The sequence below is a fragment of the Periplaneta americana genome, chromosome 8 (assembly GCF_040183065.1).
Source record: "Periplaneta americana isolate PAMFEO1 chromosome 8, P.americana_PAMFEO1_priV1, whole genome shotgun sequence".
In the NCBI taxonomy this organism is placed as follows: domain Eukaryota; kingdom Metazoa; phylum Arthropoda; class Insecta; order Blattodea; family Blattidae; genus Periplaneta; species Periplaneta americana.
The window spans coordinates 120,369,577-120,384,267 of record NC_091124.1 but is presented as its reverse complement, the minus strand read 5'-3'; the positions used below and the strand labels follow the sequence as shown (position 1 = coordinate 120,384,267).

At 34.0% G+C, this 14,691-nt stretch overlaps 1 protein-coding gene across 1 annotated transcript in view; it reads left to right on the top strand.

Moving 5' to 3' along the window:
* Window positions 1–5,227, top strand: part of LOC138704992 (inter-alpha-trypsin inhibitor heavy chain H4-like) — a 139,943-nt gene extending 134,716 nt beyond the window's left edge. Inside the window, exon 15 of the mRNA XM_069833509.1 lies at window positions 5,042–5,227. Within this exon, the coding sequence (XP_069689610.1) occupies window positions 5,042–5,081 (40 nt within the window). The 3' untranslated portion in view covers window positions 5,082–5,227. The remainder of the gene's footprint in view (window positions 1–5,041) is intronic.
* Window positions 5,228–14,691: the final 9,464 nt, after the last annotated feature.

Here is a 14,691-nt window from a genome sequence, read left to right as displayed (position 1 = left end):
TTCTTGTGTTAAATTCTAACGTACCTTGTTTACATGTTTCCACCTATTTATGGGTCATCTTCAGAACTGGTCGTTGCTGGTCTTGATGCCTCTTGTTTTGTTTCCTGTGAGGGTGTGTTCGTGTGGTGTAAAGTGGAGTCAAAGAGTGTGTGTGTTCTGAAATTGAGTTGTGTGTTGAGAATTTCATTGGGGTGTGTTTTTGTGTGTCTATATATTTCATATTGTTCTAGTGTGTTTAGTTTCTGGCTTTTTGGTTGGATGTGTAGTATTTTCATGTCTGTGTTGATGTCTTTGTAAGTGTGGTTAGCATTTGTGATGTGTTCTGTATGTGTGGAGGTGTTTTGTAATTTTGTTATGGCTGTGATGTGTTCTTTGTAACGTGTTTAACACAAACTATGAAAACTATAAAAATACGAAACTTAAAACATTTGAAATAATGTATCTATATGTCTTAACAGTTTACATAATTTTAACCAGAACACAGCAAAGAATCCTCTATCATATCATGAATGGCAAAAAACTGAGGTCCATTCAACCTGAAATAACGCCTAAACGTATCATCATTCAAATCGAAACCAGTGTCCAAAATTCGCCCTTATTTTCGTAAGATACAATGTGATTTTCAGATATTTCTGGCTTTAATTTTAGGCCTACTTTTTCTTTTCATTAACAAAATATATTCATGTAACTCCATTTCCTCATCCTGAATGCTCAGATTCAACATAGCGTTCATACGTAACTTGTAAAGTACGACAATATACTTACAGGTTATATATTTAAGTACGACAATATACGTAAATACATAACTTATAATATTTCCCCCAGCGAGTCATTACTATAATCAGAAAAATGCTTTCTGCATGAACGCAGTGCATAGATGATCATAGCGAGGTGTGATCTGTGATAGCGAGAACTTGCCAAGTGTGTGGAGGAAGGTTCTTCGCCTCTTTCGCGCAACACATTTCTCGCTAGCGAAAACTCTTAAAGTGTGTTACAGGCCTAACTGAGGTTATTGGTTCGGTGTTCATTATGCAGAGTGGCATCATAGTGGTTCCAAAGTTCTATCCGCAGGTATGCTCAAAATTGTAAAAGCACCGACTACATGAATGATGCTGCACTGCATAATATAACACAAAACGGACATGGACTGGGTTCCGCAACTACACTGCAGCGAAGTCCGTGCCATCGTTCTCACACTCTTACAAATACGAATAATAAACTGAATTTGAAAAAGGAAGGAATATACACTGTAATATTCAGTTATTACATTATTTATTATATTTAATATAGTTATATTATTATATAATATGTAATGTTATTTTCATAATCCACAACACATTGCGTCTATTTTAACATGCGCATTCTTTTCTGCAAGTAATCGAAAATCTATTTCCAGCGAATTTACTGCAATGTGCAGCTGGCTCAAATGATGCTCATCTGTTAATCGGGATCTATGTTTGAATTTAGCAGTCTTCATTCTCGAGAAAAATTTTCGCGCACGTATGTCGAGGCAAAGATAGCTAACATACTGGCAGCGAATAAGCTCATCGTGGGAAATTTCGTGTTGTTCATTTTTTAAAATACGTTATGCTTGTCAAGTCATATTCTCTGCATTCAGTTCTGAATTCTATGTTACTTTGTAAATCAATTAACTTGTCCTGGAACTGGACTCTCACGGATTGTATATTTTACTATGAAAGGATTAACAAAACGTCGTCCAACATCGTAAGATGAAGATTACATTTATAAAGTTTCTTCCCAGCCATAAGCAGTGCTGACTAGATCAGACGCTATGGACCGTACTCTATAACAGTGTCGCCAATATGAAAGGATAATTCCAAGCCTTTGGCGTGAGACGAACTCGATAACTCAGTGGTAGAGCGCCTGACCGGAGTACAGGAAGTCGCAGGTCCGAATCCCACTCGAGGTTGTGGAATTTTTCTTTCATACCATGGCATGACTGTGACTGTAATAGTATTTAAATTCATAATTAATACCACTCTCCATACGTCTAAAACCACTAAATATATGAATTCAGATTTGAGCTGTTCCAGTACAGAGATGTAATCAACTATATTTTGTTCAGGCACTATACTTTTAATGATTTCAAACAAGGAAAATAAAGTTTTCGTTTTTTTCAAATGCTGGACCCAATTATTATCAAACTTTCGTATAAATGCCTGAACAGAACTATATACAGTATGTTTATAATGCTTTAGTTTCGTTCTTGCAATGTAACATTAAGTTGGTTCAAGTGTTGGAAGATATCACATAAAAATGCCAAATCACAAATCCAAGCATCATTTTCCAATTCTGCAATGACGTTTTCCTGAAAAGTAAGAGTAAAGTTGTAAGTAAATTATGCGAATTTATTTGTATTACAGTGAAATTTTATATTTTGTGTCAAACGTATCTGGTTTTTCATGAAAATTGTAACAATATGTTTGATGATATAAAAAAAATCCGTGCAACATGGCCCCCTTGCTGAGCCACCTCACATCACAAAAATAAGTCAGATCTTCCAAATTAAATTCAAAACCCTCCAACATTTTCTTGAATTGCCAGTGTTTTAGTGTATTACTTTTAGTCTTGTTAATTGTAGCCACCACAACATCCATTACACTTTGAATATTAACAGGTTTTGCACATAAAGACTCCTGGTGTATTATGCAGTGAAAAACATACAGTGAATGCTATCGTTTTTCAACTTTCTCTTTTAAGAAATGTTTCATTCTTACAACCATACCTCGTTTTTCTCTGACTATTGCTGGAGCACCATTAGTTCCGAGACATGCTAAATTTTCCCATTTCAAACCATTGTTGCCTCCTGGATTTACGACAGCATTAAAAATTGTAGTTTCCTTCAAAGAACTAAATCCAATAAATGTTTAGGTCAATGTCCACACTCCTAATATAAATGGCCAGCTGAGGTATATCTGTGATATCACAGCTGTCATTATCAACTGCAAGAGAATTTGCTGTAAAGAAATGTATTTTATCTTGAACATGTTTTTTTTCTTTCATCCGAAATATTCTGTGTTCTTCTTATAACACTAGGTCGTGAAAGTCGTATTCTTTGAACATTATCAACTTCTTTAGTACAAAGTATATTTGCAACTCTTACCACATATCTCTTTACAAGTTCACCATTTGTGAAGGGTTTTAGTGCCTTAGCTAATTCCCAACATACTATATAACTTGCTTCTAAACATAGACTCTGAATTGTTCGACTGTCTTCAGTGTTTGACCTTTCATGAAGTGTTTTCAATTCTTGAAACTGTAGTGCACGTTGCATCCCTAAAAAAATTGTTTTATCATAACATGTCTTTCTGTTCGAATAAAATCACAACAATAATAATAATAATAATAATAATAATAATAATAATAATAATAGCAGTAATAATAATAATAATAATAATAATAATAATAATAATAATCTCTCACTTTGAGAGAAGAACAAAGATTAAGGATGTCTGAGAATAAGTACTTAGGAAAATATTTGGGGCTAAGAAGGATGAACTTACAATAGAATGGAGAAAGTTACAAAACGCGGAACTGCACGCATTGTATTCTTCACCTGACATAATAAGGAACATTAAATCCAGTATCAATAATAACTGTAAGAATAAGAAATCTCCTGGAATTGATAACATAAATAATGAACTAATTAAAAATGCCTCTGAATTACTGCACCATCGATTATTAGATTTATTAAATACATGTTTGAAATTTGGATACATACAAGAGGAATGGAGAGTAGCAAAAATATGTCGCGTCTTTAAAAAAGGAGACTGACACAACTGTAACAACTACAGACGAACAAGTATTTTAAATACTTGTTATAAAATCTATGCATCGATAATAAAGAATAGATTAAACAAAATAATACAAAATATAATCTTAGAGTTTCAAAATGGATTTCGTAAAGGTAGAGCTTGCATATGATGTTTCTGAATCAGAAATAAGGATCCAGAAATCTGCCTATTCGGAAATACGTCATTCAGAATAACTGCTCCAATTCAGAAATACGTCATTCGGAAATAAGACCGTTCAGAAATGAAGGTCTTCAGAATAAAGGTTTCGGAAATGACCGGGAACATTAAAAAAAAATCATTTAATATTTGTTCAAAGAAGAGCGAAGAGGAAGGTATTCTAAGTAGTTTTTTTACAGAATAGTCTCAATCACTTTATCTCGTCGTTATATTACAGCACTTTCGCTCACTGTCGTCAAGTCATCCATGTCTGAAATGTGAATTCCCAAGGTACTTCACATATAAATCAAACTCTCCTCTAAGGTAAAACATGCTTTGTCGATATACTTACCAATTACATCACTACGTATTTGTGATCATGTAACACAATTAAGAAAGCATACATTCGTCGAAATATTGTAATTATATATCGGTAGTAGAGTGAAATAATAAACAAACAGAGACTGATGGTAAATGAGCAACGACTTTATATAAAGGTCACTAACAAGAATAATGTGAAAATTTTAAATTTTCATGTCCAGAAATCTGATAGGACTAAGCCCTTTAGCTCTTAAAGGCCTCTGTCTTTCAGTATCAAACATTATCACTGATTTTTTCAAAATAAAAAGATACTGAAAATAATGATATAAATAAATAACTACTGATCCGAGAGTAAGGGTTGCTAGTAAGAAAACTAGTCTAAAAATACAGAACGATTTTGAAATTCCAAGTGTAGTTAAACAAAGACAAAAAGAAATGGCATTACGGTGATAGAGGTGCTATTACTTCCACCGGCCCAATTTAAAAAAAAATCGAGAGGTTATCAAATTGAAATTACTTCACAAGGCCTCTGTTAACTCGAAATAGGTAAAATAAAAGCACAATAGAACACAGAATTTAAAATTATTACCTTATCAAGCTTTGTTTTAAATTACTTACAGAAACTTATACAACATTAGATTATGTCCTTATTAAGGATTGTGATGGATAGACATCACAATGGTAAATATGGTTGATTGATTCTTGAAGACTGGCATTCATATCAAGTTCACTGTTTTTTCGTGTTTCAGCTATGCTGGAGTATGCTGTCCAGACAGTCTACAGAGCTAGTGTTGACACATGAAATACTTTTCTCTGCTACATTATCAAATCAAGAATCTCGGTGATAAACTGATCATTAATTGTAATTGTAATTATAAAGTGTTGACCATATATTTTAAGAGCTGATGGATAAAATCAATATAAACTAAAACTTCTCTGCACGTTTTCCTTTATTCTAACAGTATGTCCAATAAATAATCACAGGCCTGCAAAATTGAGGTCATTGAAAATTGTTTGTGAAATTTGATCTGAATAATATGTAATTTGGTGTGCTGAATTGAAATATAACCACCATTTTTCTCCATCACAAAGTTAATTTGAAAATAGGGGAAAAAGAGTAGATTACTTCACATTATAATCAAAACATGTGCTTTGAAAAGAAAGTTAAAAATAGCATCATATGCATCTTTTTCATCAGAAAATCACTCCCAATGTTTATTTACACTTACAGATCCTGATAATGCCTTTTCTGTTTTCTCTCGAAGCTCTGTCTGCTACTTCTCCTCTTGTAAGTTGCTTTAGACAGTCTTGATAATCCATGTTGAATCTTTCGTACGCTACTTTTAACACTTGAATATGAATAATTGATTAAATGGCGATCTGACTCATGTTAATTATATAAGCATGTGCAGCTTACTTAATTAACACAAGTAAGATCGCCATTTAATCAATTATTTGCTTTAGACAGTTCTCTGCATAACATCCAACAGTAGTCAGCAAGCATGTTGACGTTCCATCTACCCTGGTATCTGCATTCCATTTCTTTGACATCTTGATAGAATCTCTCACTCGGTTATTTGCTTACAGTACCAAGATTTTCGGGAAAGTAATCCAAATGGGAATGTAAGAAACGTACCTTCAGACTCATTGAACAGCCCAAATCCTTGAATTTCATTAACATGTTTCCCACTATACACTTAAAAGTCTGGTGCTTATAGTTTCCAAGCAATTTCTGTGCAACTTCTTTCAATGCTCTCCAAGCTTCTTTTTGAACACTTTCTAAAGTCTCCGAATATCTGGACCCACGAAAACAACACCTTTCACTTTAGCTTCAGAAATTTACTGTGCAAGTATTGAAAACGCTTTCCTTTGTGTGGCAAGGCCTTCACAAACTGTTTCATTAGTCCAAGTTTTATATGAAGTGGTGGAAGGAGAACTTTTCTTCAATCAACCAAGGTGGCCACTCTCTTCTGATCCAGTGCTGATTCCTATCTCTACTGTCCCACAGCATATGAAACGGGAATTTAGTGTAGGTTCCCTGTTGTCCAAGAAGCACGGTAATAACTTTTAAATCGCCGCATATCATCCAACCATGATCATTGTACGTATTGCAGTTTGGAGAGAATTAATGCTAAGTTTTCATAGCATTCTTTCATATGCACAGAATGTCCTACTGGCACTGAGGCATACTTGCTGCCATTGTGAAGTACTGCTTTGAGGTTCCTTTTAGATGAATCAATAAAAAGCCTCCATTCATTGACATCATCCTTAAACAGTCAAATAACATCACTACGTAAACCAGGTCATTTTCCTGTGAAAAGTAAGGTATGAAATTTCTTTCTCTATATTTCTAATGGGAGCCAATAAATTCTTTTCCTAACCTGGAACCTAACAGTTCTGCTGAATCTTTAGAGAGACCTAAGTCTCTAACCAAGTCATTCAATTCAGGCTGTGAATGAAGTTGGGGCTTTCTACATCCTGTAACTACGAATTCTTCGTTAAGATTTCCCAGAGTCATTCTCAGAGTCATCAGATAAGTCTTCTAGTTTATCTGGGGGTGAAGGTACAGGTTTACCTGGTTGATGAGGTACAGGGCTCTTGAACATTGGGATAAACAATTTTTTTTCTTATTTTTAAGGTTATATCCTGCTGTATCACAGGAACAGAAGTAACAGTCAGTACTGTGATTTGTGGGTTCCATCCATAACATTGGATCCCCAAAACGGAAAATTTTTTTCTTACCTACAGACCATTGTCTGAGTTCTTCCACACAAATACAGCAGACCTTATGTGGAGTCCATGACTTGTCCAAATCACCAAGTTTTATCCCAAAATATGCATAGCACACTTTCTTTACAAAATGTTACTTTGCTGTTTCTTTACAACAAAGTCTCCACGAATGTAACAAAAGTTACCAGGTGAATTACAACACCCCCTTGAAGTCATCTTGTATAAATAAATAAATGAACCTACAACTATAATAGTGAAAAAGTGGTTGAGTTTGGAATATACACAGAAATAAACTGAAGAAAACTCACTATGAATATAGAAAAACTTAACTTCTTTTACAATTTAGAAATCTATACTGGAATAACAACTATTTCTTATACAATACTAGCACAGTCTAGTACATATAGTCACAAAGCTTGAGGTGATTTTTTGCATTTCTCACAATACAATGCTCCAAGTGGTTAGCAACTGAGAATACTAGGAACAATAGACTATTCGATAGTAGCGATCCTAGTGGCTAGCAATTAAAGTTCAACTGTCATTGGATGCATATTCCCTACTTCGTGACTGTGTATACTAGACTGTGGTACTAGTTATAGGCATCTGACAAGGGAAACTCATTGCACAGAAACCAGTGGGCGTGACTGTCTCGCGCAGATGATGTATGCTCCCATTCCCAGCATGTTCTCACGCCTACTGCAGGGGGGTAGAGGGGTATAGCATGCGCGCCGCAAGGAGTTTGAGCTGAGTTTTGTTTGTAGGATACCTATGCAACTGAAGTGAAGAGGAAGCGACAATGGAATTGTGATTGTAAAACAACAATGCATCATATACAGTCAGAATTCTTTCATTGTTGTGCGAGAAACGAAGATTAAGAGATGCCAGTATTATGTCAATAAAATTTGTTGGTTCTGTAGACATAAAAATTAAAATATTAATTTGTGGAAAAATAGTGGGTGATGGAAATTTTTAAGTAGTTTTTTTTTATATCAGCACACATAAAGCTGTAGAAATCAACTATTACTCTCCAAACAATTTTTCCATTACAGGCTTGTGTAATTAGTAGAGTCGGGCAAACAGCCTCTTACTCCCGCTCGTTCTCGTAGGCGAGACTAGCTGGCCGATAATGCCAGTTCCGAGAATCGTATTCTCGAGATTGGCACTCTCGGGAACGAGGAATACCGGGTCCCGGCCTGTTATCGCACGGCCGACTTATCGTTATGAAATGCGTACACTGACTGCCGGCTTAATTGCCGCTCATCACTGCAATTCGTGACTCTTTCTGAAATATTAATGTTCATGAAGTAATTTAAGAAGGCACAGCAATGTGGTATGCAATAAATAATACAGCACTTTATGATTGTCGACATTCTTACAGAAGTCACACTATTTTAATGAACTATTTATTGCCTTTCCGGAGAAGCAAAATAATGCAGCACTTTCAGCCGTTACCTAATCCTAAGCTAGTCTAAAACAATAACAAGTTATGGTTGGAGCTATGATATACTTTCTCGCTATCAGCATTTTGTTGACATTCCATATTTAATCATTCGATAGTGTTTTGTATAAGCTATAGTAATGGATATCACACGACTGTATTATTATTATTATATTGCGCGTTCACATCTGGATGTTTCGTTGTAATGCAAGGGCATCTTCATCAGCATGGGTAATTATTGCGCTGCGTAAGGACGAAATAAAATAATGCTTATTTATATTATTATAAAGGACCAAAGGCTCTGACAAAAGATATTTTTGTTTTCCAACTGATAAAATGCTGAATGTGAAATGGAAACACTTTTGCAAGGGGAAGGACAGAATTACGAAATAGAGTAGATCCTTTCACAAATTGATCATAATTACTTACAAATGCGTTTTAAGGAACCCGGAGGTTCATTGCCGCTCTCACATAAGCCCGCCATCAGTCTCTATCCTGAGCAAGATTAATTCAGTCTCTACCATCAAATCCATTTTTATATTAGCTTCCCATCTACGTCTCTGCCTCTCCAAACGTCCTTTCCCTCCGGCCATCCAACTAACACTCTATATCCATTTCTGGATTCGCCCATACATGCTAGATGTTCTGCCCATTTCAAACCTCTGAATTTAATATTCCTAATTATGTCAGGTGAAGAGTACAATGCGTGCAGTTCTACGTTGTGCAACTTCCTCCATTCTCCATCCCTCTTAGCCCCAAATATCTTCCTAAGAATCTTATTCTCGAACACCCTTAACCTCTGTTCCTCAAAGTGAGAGTCCAAATTTCACAACCATACAGAACAATCGGTAATATAACTGTTTTATAAATTCTAACTTTCAAGTTTTTTGAGAGCAGGCTGGATGACAAAAGCTTCTCAACCGAATAATAACAGGCATTCCCCCCCCCCCCCCATATTTATTCTGCGTTTCTTCCTGAGTGTCATTTACATTTGCTTTATCATAACAACAGAGAATAAAAGACGGTTATTATTATTATTATTATTATTATTATTATTAAATTACCTAGTTACTTTACAACGCTTTATAGCTATCTAGCGTCTGAATGAGATGATAATGCCAGCGAAATGAGTCCAGGGTCCAGCGCCGAAAGTTACCCAGCATTTGCTCTCAATGGGTTGAGGCGAGAAACCTCAGCCAGGTAAAGGCTGGTTCACAATAAACCGGGAACGGAAACGACAACGAGAAATAATGTTAAAATAAATATATTTAAATGTGAACATTCACAATTAACGAGAAAATTGCCGGAGCCCGGAAACGGGAACGTGAAAGTTAATTGTGAATGCTCACATTTAAATGTATTTATTTTAACAATATTTCCGTTATCGTTGTCGTTTCCGTTCTCGGTTTATTGTGAACCAGTCTTAACTTGTCCCAACCAAGATTCGAACCGGAAGCCGATCGTTTCACAGTCAGGTGTGCTAACCGTTACTCTACAGCGATTATTATTATTATTATTATTATTATTATTATTATTATTATTATTATTATTATTAGCCAGGTAAAGGCTGGTTCACAATAAACCGGGAACGGAAACGACAACGAGAAATAATGTTAAAATAAATATATTTAAATGTGAACATTCACAATTAACGAGAAGATTGCCGGAGCCCGGAAACGGGAACGTGAAAGTTAATTGTGAATGCTCACATTTAAATGTATTTATTTTAACAATATTTCCGTTATCGTTGTCGTTTCCGTTCTCGGTTTATTGTGAACCAGTCTTAACTTGTCCCAACCAAGATTCGAACCGGAAGCCGATCGTTTCACAGTCAGGTGTGCTAACCGTTACTCTACAGCGATTATTATTATTATTATTATATCATTATTATTATTAGTACTGTTATCATCATCATCATTATCGTAATCATTAGGATGATTAAGATTATGATTATCAGGATTATTATGATGGTTATTATTTAAGTTATCATTAGGTACCGGTACAAGTATTAGAAATCTGATTAATTCTTAATTTGTTATTCTTGTGCCTAACACATTTAGGATAATTATTATAAACCATATAGGCCTATATAATTTTATATTGTAACATGGCTAGAATACAATAATGATTGTTCTGTAACAATAATTTATAACGTGCACACCAATAGAAAGTGTAGTTTTCTATAGTATAGGCTGGTTCACAATAAACCGGGAACGGAAACGAGAACGGAAATAATGTTAAAATAAATGTATAGTATTTAAATGTGAGCATTCAGAATAGTTAATTGTGAATGCTTATCTTTAAATACATTTATTTTAACAATATTTCCGTTCTAGTTCTCGTTGCCGTTTCCGTTCTCGGTTTATTGTGAACCAGCTTTTAATATTTTCATGTTTCATATCATTGTGTTACAAACTATTTTTTTATTTAGTTGTTATAAAAGATAGCTTAATTACTGTAAAGTGTAAACCATCTTGGACTATACGAGTATAGCTTCATTTTCAACTACCTGTATTAAAATACCATTTAATACCATCCGTACAATAACGAGTTTTCAAGCGTTGAAGGGTTTTGTACAAATTTTACGGAACAAACGTTTGAGTCATGAGTCCCGCGCTAACAGGTTAACTCGCCGTTATTCAAGAACCAGTAAAAAATTTTGAGTTGCCATCACTTTTAAAAGTAATTTCCATCCTTTCTCAACATTTCTCTCGCTTTGACCCCCCATCTAACGTGAAAAACAAAAAAGTTGCCGCTTACCAGTGGTGAAGTCTGAACAGATCAATCTCCATCGAAGTTAATTTTTTTTTTTTTTTTTCACTTTCCAAAAAAGATTTTCAGTTCGATTTGTTTTTCTATGCTTTTCTTAGACATTGAGCTATCAATCCAAAAAATTACAGCGTGATTGATTAAGTATTATAGGAGCTACGACATGATATATATTTAAAGAACCGGGAAGTGTATAAGCCAATGCTTCCTATAGAAGCATGGCCCGAGCGATACTGCTTTCTTATCATTACTACAGTCCCGCATAGACGTCCGAGACTGTCAGGAATGACCTAGTATCGGTAATCTCGGGACCAAGAGAATCTCGTGTTCTCTATCAATGAGTCATTTGGCTACGTTAGGTACTCGCGCACTGGGCGAGACTGCGGTGATTACGCAACCAAGAACGGGCGATAATATGAGGCAGTCTGCCCGACTATAGTAATTAGCATGTTTTTCGAACAAATACATTTAAATGCTGCAAGACTAAATTGGACACAAAACGTGGTATAGCTATGCTTTGTGAAACCCTTTAACAAATCAGTCCAATTGTTCCATAATGATAATATTAAGCCAAAAACATCCGATTTCTGCATTACATAAAAATACTATGAAATGAGCCCAAGTGCATAACGAATTTTTATTTCACTAACATCCTGTACAAAATCTCACATTTTTTTACATCCACTTCTAGAAATAGTTCACCATCATAATCTAATATGTAAGGTTATATTGAAGTTTTCTGAAATATCTATAATATTGTGGAAGTTAGTAGGATGTAAGGCTTGGAAAGACAAAAGGTTTGGATTATCCATTATTCTGAAATTCATTTTATTATGCACATATCCCCAACTCTCACAGGCATACACACAATACCTTTCACAAGAGATGCAACACCTACTAAATCTATCAACATGGTGGGAGTTCATATTTCTATGCTACTAAAAGTTATACAAAACTGTGCATATATTAAACTTTGTACAATCCACAGTGACTTCTGAATCTGTAGACTCTGATCATATTGCAGATTCAGAATGCAATGAACTGGCTTGAAACAAATAACGGAATGTTCAAGAAGTTAAGCATAATATATTGTCTACTTCCACAACATATGTGTTTGTTGGAAATTATTAAATATATGTTATTTCGATATTTTTTATTAATTTCTAATTTAACAAATTTTCGCTTATATTAACAAATGAAAAATATAGATAATGTAAGAAAAAACTTGAAATATATTATCCTATATTTAGTACAAGGCATCAAATTCATAATAATTAATGCTACTTTATACTTCAATAATGTAAAATTCAACAAGTTTTATATATGGGCCTAGTACTTTATACAAAGATAATTTTGATGAATTATTGTAGATGGTAAGTACATTCATAATGAGAATGACAAGTAACAATGACAAAATAAATACAGTAGAACCCGTTTACCTGAACAAAAGAAGGTGGAGCTATTTCAGATAGCAAGTCCCCCCTCCCCTCTCCCTGATAATCCATGGATACTATTTTCGGTAATGCAATAAAAACTGCTTAACACAGAAATAAATATACGCGGAATCAGTTGTCACCTCTCATTCAGCTGTAACTGGTTCCATAATTCGTGGGGTAGGGAATAGATGAAACAAAAGGTATATAATAAACAATAGCTTTCAGTTGATGGAACCAACGTGCTCCCACTGATTGCTACAGAACAAAATACATGAACTGAAGGTGTGGAAAGCAGATTTCTGTACCTACTACATTCATAAAGGGCATTCATCCTTATTTGTAAGTTTGCTGTACGGTGAGAACAAGATGGTAGCTGTCTCAACGGCATATATTGATAGATTTTTTTAAAACTATTTTTACTCCACCTTTTTGGTCAAGTAAAGTTCGGTTAAGTGGGGTTTTACTGTAAGTACATTTTAAAACTATTAAAATAACAACACATGCAAAATAAAAAGAATAGTACTTAATTTCAGCACAGTCAATTTGAAGTATTATTATTGATAAAATCATTTTATATGTTGTGGAAATTATATATATAAAAAAAGTTTAAATAAAATACTATGGAAGACAGACATAGAGAGAAAAATTAATTTTCTGGGATAGTGTATCTAACAAAATAAAAGGTAAGTAGTTTAGTATTCACTTACAACTAGAGACGCACTGGAAGTTTTAAGTTTATATGCACAAAACAATTCAATAAGTCAATACATCGCGAACAGTAAATAAAATGATGCAAGTATTAATGCCTGTACAATAGAGGACATACTTAAAGAAATCAATACTTTCCTCCAAAAATCTACAATACAAAAAGAGCCTACAATTCATTAATTCAATATTTCATCAAGTACTCTTAATGCAAATTATTTTTATCAGTTTATACATAAGAATATATATAATCTAATTTGAAATGTTTTCATATTGTACAGTTACGATGTCCAACTTTTGAGAAGTGGGTCCCCTAATGATGCTTGAGCATAGTTATTAAATGTCCCACCATAAGATTCGAAGCTAAATTACCATTCCTCAATGTATTAGGACAATGTGCGCGAAATCACGTCAATTAATCAATCAATGAATCCAATTTCTGCATTCGTTTGCATTCCTATGAAATGCATTCAGGTACATACTAATGCTCTGCGTTTGTTTAGTTATTTATAGTGAGCATCAGAATCCCCTTACAATCGAAAAAACTAATAATGGCAGTGCAAGAGCAAAACTGATCAAGATTGGATATTCTGAATATAGAAGAGATTCTGACGTTATTAATATTAAAGTTGTGATTGCTTCGTTATAATTATCTGAGAAAAATTTAATTTTCTTCATGATTATTAACTACGTGTAGAGGAACTTATGGGATGAACTACATTTTAGAATCACAGCAATGCACATAAAATAGCAAATAACAGCTTCACCATGTATGTATCATATTTGTCGAATCTTTACATTAGGCGCATAATGAACTTCCTGAAAACTGTGTTTGCATTTCCAATTCATTTAGTTTCATCTTATAGAGTAGTGGGTATGTACCAAGGATTAGAAGTCTGTTATAAATATTTCCAAAATATTATTTTGATAGTCACATATAGGTAATATATGCAACATTTAGAAATTATTGCATTAATTCTTTTGACTGTCACAAATTAAATTTGTATACAAAAATAAAATTATAAAATATATTTAACCAAAAGGACTTAAAGCTAACAAAGAAATTTATGTAATACGCTATATTATTCAAATTGGTTTAAAATCCAGATTTTATTGCACTTCTTACTTATGACTAACACCGATGCAGGTTATGTGAAGATGGAAGAATCTGGACAACTCGGAAGGCTTAGTGTGAACTAATGTAACTACAAAAATTGACTTTTTAGGTTTTTACACAAATTGATAGCAAATTCGTTTTTCTACTTTGTAACTCAATCCACACAGTCTTGTATGTACTTCGTAACTACAAAACATGATGGTA